This window comes from Doryrhamphus excisus, chromosome 21, assembly GCF_030265055.1.
Source record: "Doryrhamphus excisus isolate RoL2022-K1 chromosome 21, RoL_Dexc_1.0, whole genome shotgun sequence".
Classification (NCBI taxonomy): domain Eukaryota; kingdom Metazoa; phylum Chordata; class Actinopteri; order Syngnathiformes; family Syngnathidae; genus Doryrhamphus; species Doryrhamphus excisus.
The window spans coordinates 391,954-410,000 of NC_080486.1; the positions used below are offsets into that span (position 1 = coordinate 391,954).

Consider the following 18,047-nt stretch of genomic DNA (forward strand, 5'->3'; position numbering starts at 1 on the left):
GCATTTCCCTGATGGATGTTTGCTGAACAGCTTAAGAGCACTCCTGGATTTGAGCAGATGTGGCCAGTCAAGCGACGTACGAAGTTAGCTGGGAACAAAGTTGGAGTGCATTTGATGGCATCCGCTGCTTCACACCACATCTGACTTCCACGACGTACGTGAATAATGTCAAGAGTCACTTGGACAGCAAAGATGGCCGTAATGATCTCTGTCAGTCAAGCATCATCGTTGCATGTTCACTGCTGGAGGTCTGCCGAGTCCTTTGCTGCGGCTCACCAGGCATTTAGGTGGGAGGACACGGCTGGAGGTCTCCACTCTGGCAATGGCGGTCTTGTGTGAGTCAGGTCATTAGTGAGACATCCTGGGTTCTTGGATGCTTTATTTACTGCGTGGCGTTGATCATCTTTGACTTTCATCCCAGCTCAGGTTCCAACCATGCTTAGCGGCTCGGTCTTCCAACCTTTCCAAGCTAATGAGGAATCTCTGCTTGAGTTCCGCTCCGCTTATACGGAAGCCTGCCGCGCGTCATCCAGCCTTCCTCCACGGATGGGTGGGGTGAGATCCGGCAAAGGCGGATTAGATCTCTCACCGCATCTTCATCTACCTTTTGTTCCGCTCCTGAAGATCAAGCTTAAAAGGAGGCATCGGCATGGGGCGGCCTGGGAGCGCCATGTGACTGACGGCTTCGGAGGAAACGCTGGGCGCTCGCACCGAGATGGTTATTGTCCATCACGCAGCCAAAGGTTAGCTCGTGGTCAGAGCTGTGTTGGCATGGTCCACCTTGACTCATTTGCGTTGGCGTCTTTTCACGCGGAGAAGACCAAAATAGCCACGTATCTGCACCTTCATCTGGTGACTGGCCGGCATGGGAATGAAGCTGGAGCAGCGCTACACGTCATGTGGAGAACAAACACCAGGGAAATCTGTGGCACGGCGCGGAGGCTGCCTCTTTCTACATTTTCAAAAGCCCCCGAAGGCAACGCTTCCGCCAAATGAATAGATATCATTTTCTAAAGCCTCTTGCTCGCCGTCAGACGCTGAGAAGGGAAGGTGCTGTTGGTGCCGCTAGGAGTAGGAGGGGAAATATCCGAGCGGAGGGCAGACACTATTAAAACTCAGGAGAATGAATTGTTAAATACCTCCATAAAGAAATAAGACATGGCCCCGTTTTATGCTGCCTTGGCCGCTCTGCAGGCGGGTGATAAGAGGGTGTGTTGGGTTCAAAGTGTGTACGTGTGTGTGTGTACGTGTGTGTGTGTGTGTGTGTGTGTACGTGTGTGTGTGTGTGCGTGTGTGCGAAGGAGGTAAAATCAAGGCAGCAGTGAACACGAGCAGCAATATTCATAATGGAGTAACACCCATGGTGATGAACATGATGGCTGCACACTTAATAGTAGTACCCAAAAGCAAAGCATATGCAAAATGTAAAGAGGCGTTAAACCATCACCTGTAATAAAGCACATTCCTTTTCATCATTCAGTCCTTGTACCCTCGCTTGTAATGTTATCTTAGGACACGTGTACTCCTGCGTCTACTTAAAGGCCCTCCGGGGCCCCCTGAGAGTCCTATATATACATATACTACATATGTGTGTGTACGTATATACAGTATGTGTATTTATACGTGTGTATATATATGTATCCGTATGTGTATATTTGTTGAAGAATACTAATCTCGACCAGGCTACGTCAAGTGATGTTGAGGAGGTTGTGTGTGTTGGGGGGGGGGGGGGGTGACCTGCCAGCCTTTCCACGTGGAGTTGTTTTGTTTGTCTGAAACGGCCACGAGTCATTCGTGCGGTCATGGCAGGTACGGCTTCCTCTGAGCGACTCGTAGGACGGAGCGGATGTCAAAGAAAGGGCGGTGCTATGACAGACGGATAAGAGCTTTGAGGTGACGTCCCGTCAGTCATTGTGCTTCCTGCATCTTCACCATGGTTACTTTCCAAGGCCGTGTTTCCCTCATTTACTGGCCTACTTGGACGCGCCTGTCAATCATTAAAGCCCAGTCACACAAAAATGAGATGATCTCTTAATATTGCCGATTGAGGCACCACTTAATATTGTCATCTCCCGAGGGCTCGGGAAGTATTTAGTACTATTTTGGCACAAGGGTACGCCGGCAGAGAAAGCTCAGCCTCTTTGCAGGACATCAGCTCTCCTTACTCGTTTTTTATTCATCGCCTTTTGGAGGAAATGTCAACGCAAACACTAACCACCCACAATATTAGCAAGTAGAAACTGATGAGAAGGTCTCCCTTACTAATGTGATATCATAAAAGCTCCTGGATTGGATGATTAGATCCCGCAGGTACTTAATGAGGTTTGTGGTGAGCGTATAAAATGTTTCACGTGCTTGGAAGAAGCCCATCTAACAGCCAATATTTCTCACTTGACAAATGGAGATTATGAGCGTACGCCTTAACGCACATGTGTTTATGGAAGCGCTCCTCCAATAAATCCTCCCGTGCCGCCATGGCGGTGACTAAATAAATCCTGCAGCTTGTTTTCTCCATCCTGAAGCGGCCCGAAGGGATTGCTTGTTAAACTGTTCAGAACTAATGCAGCAGAGACGGGAGACGGCAGGTGGGGCGAGGCACACAATGGCCGCCGTTTCTCCACTGAGCCACGCAGCTGAGACCGCTGAGATCACTTCACTGGAAACCACTTTGGAAACCAAATAGCCGCCCTTTGCCACCGGAGGAGGGGGGGGGAGGGGGGCGAAGACGGGTGTTCAGTGGAGAGGAAGACGGCCAGGCAGCCGGGCACGCCACGCCGCTTCTCACGCTTTGCAGCAGGTTGCCGTGACGATCTTTGTGACTGTGGAGCGCGATCCTTGGCCCCATTTTTCTGCCACATTAGGCCCTCGGTGAGGTCGCACTCAACCTCCATGAAGGAGGAGCGGGGGAGAAAAGAAGTCCAAACGTGTTGTTTGCGCTCAGTGGTGACCCAAAAAAACACCGTTTCCTCAATCGCACTCTTCCTCTCTAGAACCTTCTCGCATGGCCCCCAAGGGCAGGGGCCCAAGCCTTGTAACCGAGGGTCGCAAACAAGACAGCCAAAATAAATAGAAATAGCTCTGATAATTTAAAAAATGAAATTACTCTGCGAGTGAGCAAATCAAGCGCTCCTTCTCCTGCCTGTGGACTCATAACTTCCCCTGAGCTCCCAAACGTTGACTTTCCGAGGAAGTCATTCTCCATGCTCGTTGTACCAAACGCTCCAGCAGCCTTACCAGACGCCTGAAACGCCGCTTGGAGCGTGTGCCCGAATACAGTGCACCTTGCTGGGCTGCAGCGGGTGGCTCCTCCCCCTGTATACTCTGCTTCTCCTGGTAGTGGTCATGTCATGATATTTCATTAGGACCCATCAACATTACCTCGTGTAATGTGTACTCGTTTGTATACTAGTGTGCCAATATTGTGTATTCACGGCAGAGATGGAAACGTGCAGGGTTTGAAATAGATGGAATATAGAAACATCGATCATTCCCATACTTAGCGTACATAGGACACACGTGGACCCCAGCATCGAAGTATATTTGTCAACCAATACACACACTTAGTGTATACATGGTCTAGGATTAAAAGTGTGGGAAATGATGAGGAAATAATGCGGAGCGATCGCTTGGTGCTGGTCTGTTACTCGGAGGCTGAAGGCGAGGAGCAGAAACGAGAAGGTGGACGGGAGAAAAGGAGAGGCGGGGGGGTGGAACAGCTGCTCCGTTGGCGGGGTCTATTCCGCATTTGCTCCGCAGGCCTTTAGGAGCCGCCACCCACCCTCACCTCCGGTCTACCATCAATGGGAGGTCACGGAGGACTTGACTCGGGGTTCAGGCTGTGACGGACAGCAGCTGATGCTGGCAAGCCAGGCGGGGTTCTCTAAGAATTAATTGCATGTCACTTTGGGGTAGAAGGAACAAAGGCTAGAAGGAGGGCTTTTTTTCTCCCGCACGGAATCTTTCCTGTGTAGAAACACAAAGAGCAAGGAACATTTCACCAACACCTTCTCATTTCACAGCCAACCATGCTAAGGAAATCCACTTTTTATCTTTGCTAAGTCAGAGCACCGCAGATCACAGCAACGCCTTTGCATCCACGTCTTCCCAGCCGCCATCTTGCTTTGGGTCTTTGGCCCTATGAGTCTTTGGGTCTTTGGCCCTACGAGTCCTTGGGTCCTTGGGTCCTTGGGTCCCTGGGTCCTTGGGTCCTTGGGTCCAGCCTTCACTTGCTTAAAGTCCACACAGAGGTGGAAGATATCACTTAAGTGATAATAAAACTACTGTACTCATTCTTAGTGTTCACTCTACTGCTACTACTATGACTACAGACTACTACTACTAGTACTTGTACTACCACTACTAATAGTGGTAGTAGCACTACAGCACGGCTGAAATGGTCCACCCTTAAAAGAGCGCTTATGAGTAGAATATTAAACTGTGAAATAGTACATATTTATATATATATATATATAGTATAGTATATATATAGTACATATTGTCATGATTAGTCCAATGTTAATAACTCATGACGTCGTTTCTACAAAGTTACATGGAGTAGAAGTAAAGGTAGTGTTGGTTTTTTTCCAGGACTTTGCTGATTGGATATTCCACTTGGTGAGGGAGAAGTACCGGTCACTGGTGGGCGGCTGCCATCCAGCGTACGTACGTCAGAAATCCCTGGCGGGCATCGTAATGACCCGAGGTATGGAACATTTCATTGACTTTTTCATATTTGGCTTTGAATTATTGAGGTGGTGCAATATAACGAGCGAGGGGAAGGAAACAGGAGACAAGGAACTAGCGCCAAGTCTAGACCGGAAGATACTTTATGAACTGGGAGGTTTCTGCCAGTTGTTACCCCGCCGATGAATTATTGAGTGCCAGTCGGTCTTCTCCTGCCGGCTTGGTGGACTTTCCGTTCTCCGCTCAGGCAGCGATGACACGAGTCAGCCGATGCCCCGCTGGGAATGTTAACAAGATCAGCCGAGGGCCGACTGTGGGGTGCGGGGGGGCGGAGGGGGGCGGAGGACACCTCTCGCTGTGATATGAAACAATGACTTCTGACTGCACATTTATCTTTTATGCTTTATTCATCTCTCATGTGCTGCTCCACATCACGTCAGGAGCTGCCACCCACACCAAGCATCATCTGCCTTCTGCTTCTCCGAGTAGAGTAGACGCGATGCCAAATGTCACCAGGTAACGCTTAGGCAAAGGCTATTGTTAGAGTTGACAAGAATTCAACAGTAGAAGTACGCTAGACTGAAACAATGGATCAAAGCTGCTAGACGCCACTCACACGTCCCCTCCATTGGCACAAGCTGGAGCCACATAGACGCCGACGCGCAGCCGAACACCCCCATCCTAGTAGGGGAGGGTAACACCCTGCGTGGGCGGGGCTGGGAACAGCACGACAGGCCAGGCACTTCTGACTCGGAGCGCTGAGCTTTGTGCCATCTTCCAGACAATGACGTCGCTAAACATTGAACATTTTGAACGTTCCACCATTTTTGGTTGGGTGGACTTGGACCGGCTCCGTGGGTCTCCAAGCAAAGTAGTTCATATAAAAAAGTGGATATCATTTCAAAACGATGGTGTAATAATCCATTCCCGCCCACCCAGAGCGTTATCTTCCTCTGGTGGCTGCAGGCGGTGGCGGGGGGGTTGCAGGGGTCACGGAGGAGGGATGGGTATCTGTGCCGCCTTTGGAGAGCAGCAGCTCATCAGTTTAGACTTCAGTAAGAGCAGCGGCGCTCATCCTGTCCTAATCCAATCCCTCTCCTCTCCTCCGCCTGCCAGTAATTGCTTGTGTTTGTTTATTAATAGCACGCGCTATCTTCAAAGATCCAGACAAACTGGCTGTGCGTTTGCAGAGAGGTGGCGGCGCCGCTCATGCAGACACACAAGTTGACAGGAACACTGGGGAGTCCTGTTCTCTGCCGCCGCCCCCACCCCCCACACCCCCCTGCCTTTTTGTCTCCTTCCATGTGTCTGATGCCTCGTCTTGCGCCTGGAGAATCTTAATCAGGGTCCATCTTTGAAGCGCAGACAGACAGCAAATCCCCCGTCCGCGTGGCGACTGAGTCCTGCTGAGGCGGTTGAGATCCAATGCGATGGAGATTAGCCCCGCCGTCTCGGGGTGAGAGTGGCGGGAAGAGAGTCCCAGTAAAGTGTGACACGGTCTGATGAAGTCCGCGCCGCATCAGATGGCTTCTTGTTGCTGATGTCGTGTGGCCGAGCGGCGAGCGCGTGTGGCGTGCGCTAATGGGACTAGCAAGACGAGGAGCAAAAGGCTGCAAATAAGTTGATGACAAATGACGGTTAAGTTCTGGTGTTTAGCCTGCGGATCCATTTCCAACAGGGATTTTTTTCTCCCCGCCACTTAATCTGCTTTTCAAGCTGCCTGAAATGTACAAGTCAACAAACCCTCTCAAAGTGAAAAAGAAAGAAAACGGCAGCGATGCGCACATTGTGGCGCAGCCCAGGGAGAGATTTGGGAGCTTGAATAGCTTTTCACAAAGACGCCCTTATGTGCTCCGAGCAGTTGCCTGCTAAAGCTAATAAACAATCAACAGGGTGCCGCTTCTATTCCTGCCAGCGCTTTGCTTTTCTATCCCTGACAAAACATCAGCCGGCGTGGAGGAACCCACGTGATGAGCCCACTCCGGTATGGTAAGGACGCCGTGGTCGGACCGCCACTGAAACAACGCTTGTCCCCAACCATAGCCTTTACATTCAAACAATATCACCAAAATGGAGGAAGAATCACGTCAGCTGCCTGGGTCGACCTTGACCTTCAGGCCTGGGATTGGCCCTTATTGTGATTGGTGGATCATGAGGAAGTGTGTGCGTCCAGCGCCGTCTGTCAGACGTTCGTAGGTGAAGCCTCGATGGAAGATCTCCTGCTGAGGAAGAGCAGCAGCTCGGCTGAATCAGGACGTGCCCGGTGGCTCAGGACGCCATCTTGGACGCTGCCGTTGCGGCCATTCCACCTTGGTGCTTCTCACCTGCTTTTTTTTTTTGTGTTTGTGTGCACGGCGCCTCTGGGTGTGCTTCATCCTTTACTTGTTTCTTTGCCCCCTCCCCGCCCTCGCGCTCTTCTGCCAACCAGCAGCAACCTGGCTGCCAATTTCATGGCAGGCTAGCGAGTAGCGCTGCAGAAATTATCCACTGCAAAATTGATCTAAACAATTGCAAAGTGGAACGGCGAGGGAAAGCAGGAGAGTGAAATTGGGAGAGTCTGTTACCTTTTTCAAGTGACTTTATTGCTGTGAAGGAAGGCTAACTGGGAATGCAAATACGGAATAAAAGCATTCCATAAAAGCATTCCTGCCTGCATTCGGGTTACAAATAATGTGGGGATGTTGTGCAGGAGACCGGCCGGCTTTTTGGGACGTGTCCTAGCCTAGCCTGTGTGGGGAAGAAAGGCAGCAGACATCGGTGCCCCTTTTTGCTGTTAAATTAATATTTACCATGCATTCATCATCAATTCATAAAGTATCGTTCACTGACTGGCGGCCAATGAGCGACGCGCTAATCTCTCGGCTATGTTGCTTCATTGGTTCCAGACCCCACCATGATGAGTGACCACCTGCTAAATATGCTTGTTAACTTGATTAGAGCCCTCTAGACAGGAAATAACACCCCTATAGTCGACATAAGAGAAAATAAGACATAATATCAACTCATACGTGTCAGTATTGGGAGAGGTCCTTGTTGTTCTTTTTCTAACTCGATTAGAGCCCTCTAGACATGAAATAGCACCCCTACAGTCACCTTTACACCCCTATGAATAAGACACAATATCGTGTCTAATCTTTACCAACAATAGGTGGGAATCAACCACAAAAGATTCCTAGATTCACCTTCTTATGGTTTGATTGTGAAGCCGTGAAACAGGAAGTTAAAAGTGTGGAGATACTGCAGTACCTGTTAGTAGTTAGTGTAGTAGTGTAGTACCTGCAGGGGTGAGGAAGACAAGCAGGCCACAAATGGACATTTTCAATCCTCTCCTGTTTTTCCTCAGCCACACACCCCCCCCCTCCCCCCAACCCTCCCCGACCCCCCCCCCCCCCCCCCCCCGACATTCCATCCTCATCAGGGAGGTGTCAGGCCTCCTGCAGGACTCCTACCTTCCACGGTGCCGTCTGCGTCCCAGCTGATAAAAGCCGGCGGTGCCCGCCAACACAGCCTGACTCGGGGGGGGGGGGGGCGAGGGGAAGTGATGCCAGGCCGTTAAGTGGCGAGGTGGCGCCGTCATCTGTCAGCTCTCCCGTCTTGGCGTTTTCCATTTGTCTTGTTTTAAGGGAATGCCGTGCAGCGGAACCCGCCTCCGTCCGTCAGCAAGGTGGGGTTCATACGCGGTCTCCTTATTACGACGGAGTCCACATCCCGTGGGGGTGTGGGGGGGTAGTGGAGGATAATGGAGTGAGTTGCAAGGAGTGGCGTGATGAACCAGAGAGGGAAGAGGGAAAGGTGGCTGGCAAACGAGCGGGAAAGCCGGGAGAGGCGACCCAGGAAGCAGGAACTCGATGATGAATCCCACCAGGAACAGGAAAGGCTGAATGCCGTCGCCACGGACAATCATCTGGCCCAAGCGAGGGTGGGAAGCCGGCTTGGAGGATCAGGTGGGAGGGAGGAGCCGAGCGGTATCCTGCTTCTGCCGTTGGATCGTGGCAGTGTGCGGATCCACGGGAAGGGAGGATGGAAGCCTGACGGGTCCAATCAGGCAGAAGATGCCTGCTGACCTTTAAAAAGTCTGAAAGGTCTTCCGGTTTTTGTCTCGTGGTCCCGTGGGCTCCTTCTAAACCTGGTCTGTTTGAGGAGGAAGGCCGACGTCAGCTGCTTGTGTGTTGTGCAGGTCTGGACATGAGCTTGGCCCAGGTGGTGGCGCTGTCTACAGGCACAAAGTGCATCAGCGGCGAGAACCTGAGCGACCAAGGACTCGTGCTCAACGACTGTCATGCCGAGGTGATCGTACGCCGAGCCCTGCTACGCTTCCTCTACTCGCAGCTGGAGCTCCTCATCAGGTAAACACCGCCTCCCGTGGTGGCGCCCCGTTCAATCTCCCTTGCCTGGCCCAAGCGCCATCCCGGATGTTCTTCAGAGGGGGAGCAGGTCCAGCGTCGTAGCTAGCGTCGTAGCTAGCGTAGCTAGCGTAGCTCCGGGGTCACCTGCAGCAGTGGGCTTTTCTTATCAAGTGGAAGATGATGAAAATGCTCACACGTCTGAGCCAAAGCGTGTTTACATGGCGGTCCTTTCCAGAACGCCTGCAGCAACAAGACTGTGGATTAATAGCAGTTAATAGCATTTAGTAGCATTTAATAGCATTTAATAGCATTTAATAGCATTTAATAGCATTAAAGATGATGCTTGGCGTGACCTCCCACTGCAGATCTTTCTTCTCCAAGGAGCTCCATCACTGGTGCCTCCTAATAAGTCCTCAGGGCTCCTAAACCTGCCTGGCAGTCTAAGCGACCTGGGGGGTCCGGCGTGGTTGCCCCCCTCCCAGCTCCATGGCCAGGTTGATTGATCAGATTAGTGTAAGTGTAGACAGCAGAATGTCATATTTGCATACGCAGCACTGACTTCCTGGTCTGAGCGGCGGGCTGGGCGGCGGCGATAGGGAAAGCACGCCACAGCAAAAAGGCGAAAGGAGGAAATAAGTCCTGATGGAAGGAGCCAAGAAAGGCCACAGCGAAGGACGTGCAGACACATGACGCACCAGTTCAGGCTTATGTTTCGCTAGCATGCACATATTCTCTACATTTCATACTACTTTCATATTTTTAATATATCAGGAAGGCCCTGAAGGCAACGTCATCTTTCACTCATACATCTGGTATTTATTATTCATCTATCAGATAGCATGACTCAATACCCCAAGGCAGTCAAATAATAATATACTAGATAGTGTAGAAATACTTCATGTGTTAATGATGAAGAAATACATACGTACACATTCACAAATACTGTAATGCAGTAAAACAATGACTACATATGTACATAAACACATGAAGTAATGACTGAAGTAATACTGCAGATTTGCATACTCATAATATGTTTGTAATACTATGGGGGGTGATATTTAATAAGAATAAAGTAGTAATACTACAGGACAAAGTACTTTTTAAGTAGCAATAGCAGGAGTAAGTCTATAATGGAAATTGAATGTCATATTTTGCCTCTTATGCAGCCCCCCCCCCATAATAAAAAGCTAAATGGAATACACAGAGCAGCTGTGAATGGTGCCCCCCCCATGACGATGTCTGTGTTTGCTGCCCCAGCAAAAGGCCGGACGACTGGGAGGAGTCTATTTTTGAGCGCCACAAGGAGCGCAGCTACAGGCTACGAGACGGCGTCCGCTTCCACATGTACATCAGCACCTCGCCGTGCGGCGACGCCAGGCTCAATTCCCCCTACGAAATCTCCACCGACCGTAAGTTGGCCTCATCTCATCCCGCCCGCTCTAGCGTCCAAGCTGGAGCCCATGAGTACTACTTCCTGTTTGCAGTACACAGCAGCAGGCGGCTGGTGAGGAAGCACCGCTGCCACCTGCGGACCAAAATCGAGTCGGGCGAGGGAACGGTCCCGGTCAGGTGTCGGGGGTCCGTGCAGACGTGGGACGCCGTTTTACAAGGAGAGCAGCTCATCACCATGTCCTGCACCGACAAGATCACCAGGTCAGCCGCCACCCGTAGGAGTCCGTATCAGGCCTTCTATGAGGTCTAGCTATGAGTAGGGCCAAGGTGACTGTAGGGGTGTTATTCCATGTCTACTGTCTCTAATGGTGTAAAAACGTGTATTTCCGAGATGGTAAGCAGGTATTTGTACTGTAAATAGCAAAATATTCCATCTCTAAAGAGGAAGTGGACTGATGACGCAATGAATCATCCATCATTCTCCCCCTGATATTCATCACGCAGCCTACTGAGCAGCAACAGCAGCAGCAGGCAGCAGAGGAGATAAAGCTCCACTCTGTAATAATGGGGGGGGGGGCATGGGCATGGGGCAGGACGTGGAGGGATGATGACATCATGCCATTCATCTCATACCAACCATTGTAAAAACATCAACATGGCTGTGTTGTACGCCCCCTTTTGCTCCGGCCTGTGGTGGGAACCCCCTGGTGGAACTTCCCTGAGTAGACGTTCCCTTTGATAAGAATTGGAATACTACTACTACTACTAGTAGTAATAATAATAATAGCAAATATTAATAGTCATGTAGTCATAGACAAAGCTGGAGAAGGTCTGGTCATCCGGTCTGGAGTACTTGTCATATGTAGAGCATGGGACATCCATGTGTCAAGTTATGGTGGTGGGGTGGGGGGGGGGTAGCCTGTGGAGGTGAAACTCCTCCTGCGAATCTTTGGTTCATTTCACCAATTTGATCCAGTTGGAGGAGGCTGGTGGTGAGATGCTGCCATTAAATATAGCCAAGTCACTCACAGGAGTGAAAGCAATTACTGTGGGAAAGGCTGGGGTGTGTATATATATCTATATATAGCTATATATATCTATATACTGTATATATATATAGATATAGATATATATAGATATATAGTGGCAGGAGAAGGGCCACGCCGGTCCTTCCATCATCACCATCATCATCTCCACTCTTTGCTCTGCAGCCTCGGCTTGATATCGCCGTAAATCATCAGTGTTCATCGTTAAAGCCAGTGGGTCACCAAGGGCCACTTTATCAAGGTCGGGCTGGGGGGAGTGGGGGGGGCACACACACTTGGCTCCTGGAGTGATCTTGGATGCTGTGTTTCCTCTCTAACAAGCATCCTGCAGTCCTATGACTTTGTGGTCCCCTCTTGGTCCAGGACCTGCACTCTGTGAAGACTAGTTTAGGGGCCGCCAGGGGTTTTAGGCCCTTCATGCTAACGATAAACATTAGCTCTCAGCGTAGCGCCATGACGCAGCCGTGGATCGTCAGCTTCTTGCCTTGGTGACAATGGGGGGTGCTGGAGGTGCAGGAGGTGCAGGAGGTGCAGGTCACCATGCTAGACTTTGTTGTTTGCTTTTTCTGAGCTAAGTTCTAATGAGGGTTTAGCAATCTGGCTGTTGGCCGTTTTGACGCTCCAATCTAGCTAGCTCCTTTTCAGCCATTGCAGGTCCAGTCTAATTAAGATGAGACAGATTTAAATGTAGCCATCACAGCGAGGTCCACGAGAGCGTGGACTCCACGGGTTCATGGACGCGCGTGTTGCTGTGCCGATGGCGGCCATCTTTCCGAAGCAAGGCGGTGACTCGATGCCCTGATTTGCCAGCTGGATCTGACCAGGGCTCGTGATGATGATGATGATGATGATGATGATGCAGTTGCATGCAGCCCATCACGTGACCCGAAGAGCAGTTTAGCGAGGGTGGAGGGAAGGGGGGCGGAGGTGTCCTGGCTCCCTTGGCTCCCTCGGCTCTTTAAATTCCCAGGCCAGCAGATGGCTGCCTTTCCTTGCATGAGATTAGAAGATGTCTGTGATTCACCGTGTCGCTTTCTGCCTAAATGAATATTTCAGCCTCAACCGTTTTGCTTTGGGCGGTGCTTCCCTCAGTGTGTGCGTGCGCGGACAGATTGCAGGTAACGGTGGCCGCCGCATGGTGAGCCCATTTAGCGATTCCCAGAAAGCCACTAATGTTAATTGACTGCTTAGGAAGTGAAAGGCGGCCTAATGAGTGATTATTAAGTCAGCCGGGGAAGCAAAAAAAACAGTCGTCACTGTAATTGCGCCCGTGATGAAGCCGCGTCCATGGCGCCCGTTTCATCACGCTGGAACCGTACGCCTTCCACCATCTCGGCCGCTAAAACATACCTGTTAGCTTCTTTACAGACACCGCATTAGCCGGGATGTATGTATTATGGAATGTTGACATATTAGGAACATTACATGAGCAAAAATGGGGGGGGGACATCGGGACGGCCAGAGGAAGCTTGGTGGGTCCATACGGAGGAGGATCAGCAACATGGGAGGAGCTAATGACCAGGTTGGGCTCCTGGCTCCCAGCTCACCAACCCCGCTGATGGCAGCGCTGCAGTTGCATATTCCTGCCAGCAGGCGGCGCCACTGCTCGTTTTTCTTCCCCTCCTTCCTGTGGAACACCAACCCAAAGCATCTCCTCCACGCCTCCCGTGTCCTCCATGGAGCTTCCGCTACATCAAGACCTGTCTTCTACGCAGGTGGAACGTTGTGGGCCTGCAGGGGGCGCTGCTGAGCCGCTTGATGGAACCCGTGTACCTGCACAGCGTGACCGTGGGCAGCCTGCGCCACCCGGGCCACCTGGGCCGGGTTCTCAACCAGCGGCACGAACGTCTGGGCCCGCTGCCTGCCGCCTACAGACGCAACCAGCCGCTGCTCAGTGGTAACATGCACACGTGGAATAACATGGGGAATATCCTGGAATAACATGGGGAATATCGTGGAATAAGGTGGTGATATATCGTGGAATAAGGTGGTGATATAAGGTGGAATAAGGTGGTGATATAAGGTGGAATAAGGTGGTGATATAAGGTGGAATAAAGCTGTGATGTAAATGAGTGAAGCCCTTGTGTGTGTCTGCTGCAGGTTTGAGCTGTGCGGAGCCTCAGCGTTCGGGGAAGGCGTCCTGCGTCAGCATCAACTGGACGTTGGGCGACACGCAGGTGGAGGTGGTCACCACGGTAACGGGAAAGAAACGCGACTCGGGGACGCCCTCGCGCCTCTGCAAACACGCCCTGTTCACCCGCTGGAGACGACTTTACTGCAAGGTGAGGACGTGGCGATGAGTCTGGCCGCGTCAGCCGTCCCGTTTCCACCACAAACTTTGACCTTCTTACCACCCCCCACCCCCACCCAACCCCCCACCCAACCCCCCACCCCACCTTTGTCTCTCTTGCCGTCAGAGAGGAGAAAGCAGAGAGGATGTTCAATTGCTTGTGAAATTTAAATAGGGGAAATTACACAGCTGTTGAAGACCGCCCATCAGCCCCCCCCCCCCCCAAGCCCCCCCCCCCACACACACACCACCCAAATGCATTGGTACCACTTCTTTCCTCTCCTTTCCCTTTACCCCTTTTATTACACATATTAGCGTTAGTATTATATTATTATTATTATTACATCTTTTTATTACACATTGTTATTCACTTATTATTATTATTACATCCTTTTATTACACATTGTTATTCACTTATTATTACATCCTTCTACTACATGTTATTATCGTTATTATTATATTATTATTATTACATCCTTTTATTACACATTGTTATTCACTTATTAGTATTATTACATCCTTCTACTACACGTTATTATTATTATTATTATTACATCCTTCTACTACACGTTATTATTATTATTATTATTATTATTATTATTATTACATCCTTTTATTACACATTGTTATTCACTTATTATTATTATTACATCCTTTTATTACACATTATTAGTCACTTATTATTGTTATGTCCTTTTATCACACATTATTATTACATCATATTAACATATATTATTATTATTCAGTTCTTATTCTTATTTCATCATTTTATTACATATTACATCTTTTAATCATGTATCATTACATAATACATCTTTTTATTACATATTATTCATATTATATCCTTTTATTACATATTACATCATTTTATTACAATTGACATCATTTAATTACATATTATTATTATTATTATAACATTCAAATTACATCCTTTTATTACATATTACATATTATTATTATTATTATTACATACTAGTAATATTACATCCTTTTAATTACAATGACATCCTTTTACTGCACATTATTGTGATGACATTCTTTATGATGACATTTTTATTGCCTATTATATTATTATATTCTATTCTTTTATAATATACTGTATATGATATTGTTCCCATTGCCATAAAACAACCCACAATATTTAATAACTAAATCCATGTAGTATCAATCTGATCCCAATGCTAGCCTTTGTATCAATATTTGAAAGGGACCCCCCCCCCCCCCCGCCTCCTCCTCGTCAGAGCGCACGCTGCTGCTTGCACGAATGTTCTCCATGTCAGACACGCTTTTATTTATATTCTCACATCCTCTCTCCTCTCCCTCGTTTTGTCCAGCTGGGGTTCCCGCCGTCCTGCTCAGACGACGGCCATCTTGTTTACTGTCAGGCCAAGATGGCGGCGCGTCCTTACCAGACCGCCAAGCACCAGTGGTTCCGCTCACTGCAGGAATCGGGCCTTGGCGCTTGGGTGAAGAAACCACCCGAGCAAGAACAGTTCCTGCTGGCGGACTAAAGAGTGTGGGTGTGTGTGTGTGCGCGCATGTGTGTGTGTGCGCGTGTGTGTGCGTGTGTGCGTGTGTGTGCGTGTGTGTGTTAACCTTTATTTTTTTATTAGGGCAAGGTAGGGCCATGATCTTTGCAAACAGCTTTATAACTGCGAGTGAAAGCTGCAAACTCACAGCTGTCACCCTCGTGTGTGTGTGTGTGTGTGTGTGTGTGTGTGTGTGTGTGTGTGCGTGTGTGTGTGTGCGTGCACGTGCGCGTGTGTGCACGTGTTTCTGAATGGCCCACTCCCCCACTCAATAGAAAAGCCGGAAGGTCACCTGGACGTGCTGAAAGGAAGAGGAAATAAAAAGGATGGTGTGTTTTTCTTGGTCTCCTTTAAACACGCGAACACGTACACACACGTAAACACCCCCCCCCCATGCCCCCGCCCCTCAGGTGTGGCGTCCGTCAAGAAAGGGTGGGGTAACCTTGAGCGAAGTGAAAGGCAGCAGCGGCTATCTTGTCATCAGCTATTTCCGGGCCCCGAGGCTCCCGTGGAGCGCCGGGAGGAGAGAGCGAGACAGAAAGGAAAGAGAGAGACGACCGCGTCCAATTACCCGTCCTGTCAGGGTGACGGGTGATGGGGGTGAGGGGCGGGGGTGGGGGGATTGTGAGGAAAAAAGCGGGACAGACGATTCAATGCCATCTCCGGCGACCCGCTTCACCTTTTCTAGCTTTGTCCTTGTGCCCTTTTTCTAAAGATGATGGCTTTAACTCCCTCGCTACATCCCAATACTACGTGATGACGAGTATCCGCAGTACGTAGAAATACTTCCTTATTTGGCATCTCACTTTTGAACCTGAAGGCCTCCTGGAGCCCACATCACGACTATTCTAAGGGAATGATGTTTGCACTCCTCAAAGATCCTCAAGATGACAGGACATCTCTGCTGGTTGTAGAAATCACTCGTCAAAGATCCTCTATGACAGGAACAACTGACTTCAAGGAAGAAAAACACCAACAAAGCTCTTTTCTTCAATTCGTGACATTTTATGAAGGGTCGACTGGCATGTAGTTCACCTGTTTTACCACCAGGTGGCGGCACTACATTCTAATTGTCATCTCATTCCTCCACAAAAGACAATTTGGGCCTCACTGACACACACACGGAGACGCATACATACATACATACATACATACATACATACATACACATCGGCAGGTGGCGCCAAACTAAATAAATGACATAAATGCACAAATGCTTGCTTAAGGGAACCACAGCAATGCTCGGGAAGGGAACATCAAGTCTTCATGATTTCCAAATCATCATTACTTCCCGTTTGGTGGGTTAAGGTCGGCCTGCACGTTGATTGGCACCAGCGAGCAGCCAATCAGCTTGGCTCAGCTGACAAACGTATGGAAGGTGCAACAGTGACATCTAGCGGCCGTTCTGTGCTAGGACATGTTCACTGCCTCCATTAATAATCGGCTATTAATAATCCTTACATATTAAGACTCGCTGCTCTTTAGGGTGCCAAACAAACAATATTTAATATTGATATTGATCACTTCTTGATCTGTTTTATTTTCTAAACCTAACATCCCAAGAATGGTCACACAACATTGAGTATTATTTTCATACCTGATCAAAATGTAGCGGTTGTGTCATAAAAGTATTGTGAAGAACGTGGTGATTATTATGATTACTGCATTATCGTTTTCCATGATGATAAATATATATGATTCTACACATGATGTCAGCCTTATCAGGAGAGTACACCCAAGCACCGCTACTGTATATGACATATTAGCATATTATCATATTACCATATTATCATATTACCATATTACATATTGCTGTGGTGCAGGCCAGTAAAGCCATCAAGTTGCTTTGATGTCCTCTGCACTCACCATAGTCTTTTACTGGGATTGGGTGTGTGTGTCCCATTAGACGGAGGAGTGTACATACTGTATGTAACAGAGAAGGAGGATGGTGTACATGTAGTACACCGTGTACAGCATGTACTCTGAAAGGTCAATGTCTGTACTTGCATATGTGAATAAAAGCACAGCATCCTGATTTTTATTCTGCTCTGATTTGCCAAAAGTAGCCTGAAAAAGGGGGCCGCTCGTCCATGCTGCCCCCCCGGGAAAACATCAGAATCCATCGGAGGTCTCATGGTAGATGTCCTCAGCCTGGACGCCTGGGAACGTGGGGGCATGTACACACTAGCATCTGGTCTCAATGAAGCATTTGGAATAGAAATAAAAATAAATGAAATAAATAACAATAAACCTTCATCGTCTCTATCTGTATCCTGATCATCACCTCCTTTAAAACATCGTCCAAGATTGCTGCCTGTGTGGCTCAGGTGGTAGCAGCGGTGGGTCAGGGTGCAGGGGATCATGGTCCAATACCCGTTCAGGGCAAATTCAATGTTTGGTTGTTTTAGTTGTTTCACTCAGTCCATGTATCATCATCATCATCATCTCCGTTATAACATCCACCAGCCTTACCAGCTGAATGGCTCAGTTTGGAGCTGCAGTGGGTCACAGTGTGTGGGGACCACTGTTCAAAACCTGGTCACGTCAAATGTTGCTAGTTTTGCTATTTCTCCCAGTCAGCGTGTATTGTGATCATCACCTCCATTATAACACCACGTGTGCTTGCTGGCTGGGTGGATCAGGGGATAGCACCACCAGTTCGAGGTGCAGGGGCTCAGGGTTCAAATCCTGGTTAGGACATATATAAATGTTGGTCATTGTGTTTTTTTCCAAGTCCATCATGCATCGTAGTCATGACCTC

At 49.1% G+C, this 18,047-nt stretch overlaps 1 protein-coding gene across 2 annotated transcripts in view; it reads left to right on the plus strand.

The window, feature by feature from the left end:
• adarb2 (adenosine deaminase RNA specific B2 (inactive)) overlaps nucleotides 1-17,321 on the plus strand; it is an 89,464-nt gene extending 72,143 nt beyond the window's left edge. For both annotated transcript variants that reach the window (XM_058059849.1, XM_058059850.1), the window contains exons 4-10: nucleotides 4,588-4,702; nucleotides 8,861-9,029; nucleotides 10,287-10,438; nucleotides 10,514-10,682; nucleotides 13,183-13,364; nucleotides 13,568-13,749; nucleotides 15,092-17,321. In XM_058059849.1, coding sequence (XP_057915832.1) covers nucleotides 4,588-4,702; nucleotides 8,861-9,029; nucleotides 10,287-10,438; nucleotides 10,514-10,682; nucleotides 13,183-13,364; nucleotides 13,568-13,749; nucleotides 15,092-15,268 — 1,146 coding nt within the window. In that variant the 3' untranslated portion in view covers nucleotides 15,269-17,321. The remainder of the gene's footprint in view (nucleotides 1-4,587; nucleotides 4,703-8,860; nucleotides 9,030-10,286; nucleotides 10,439-10,513; nucleotides 10,683-13,182; nucleotides 13,365-13,567; nucleotides 13,750-15,091) is intronic.
• The last annotated feature ends 726 nt before the right edge of the window (nucleotides 17,322-18,047 follow it).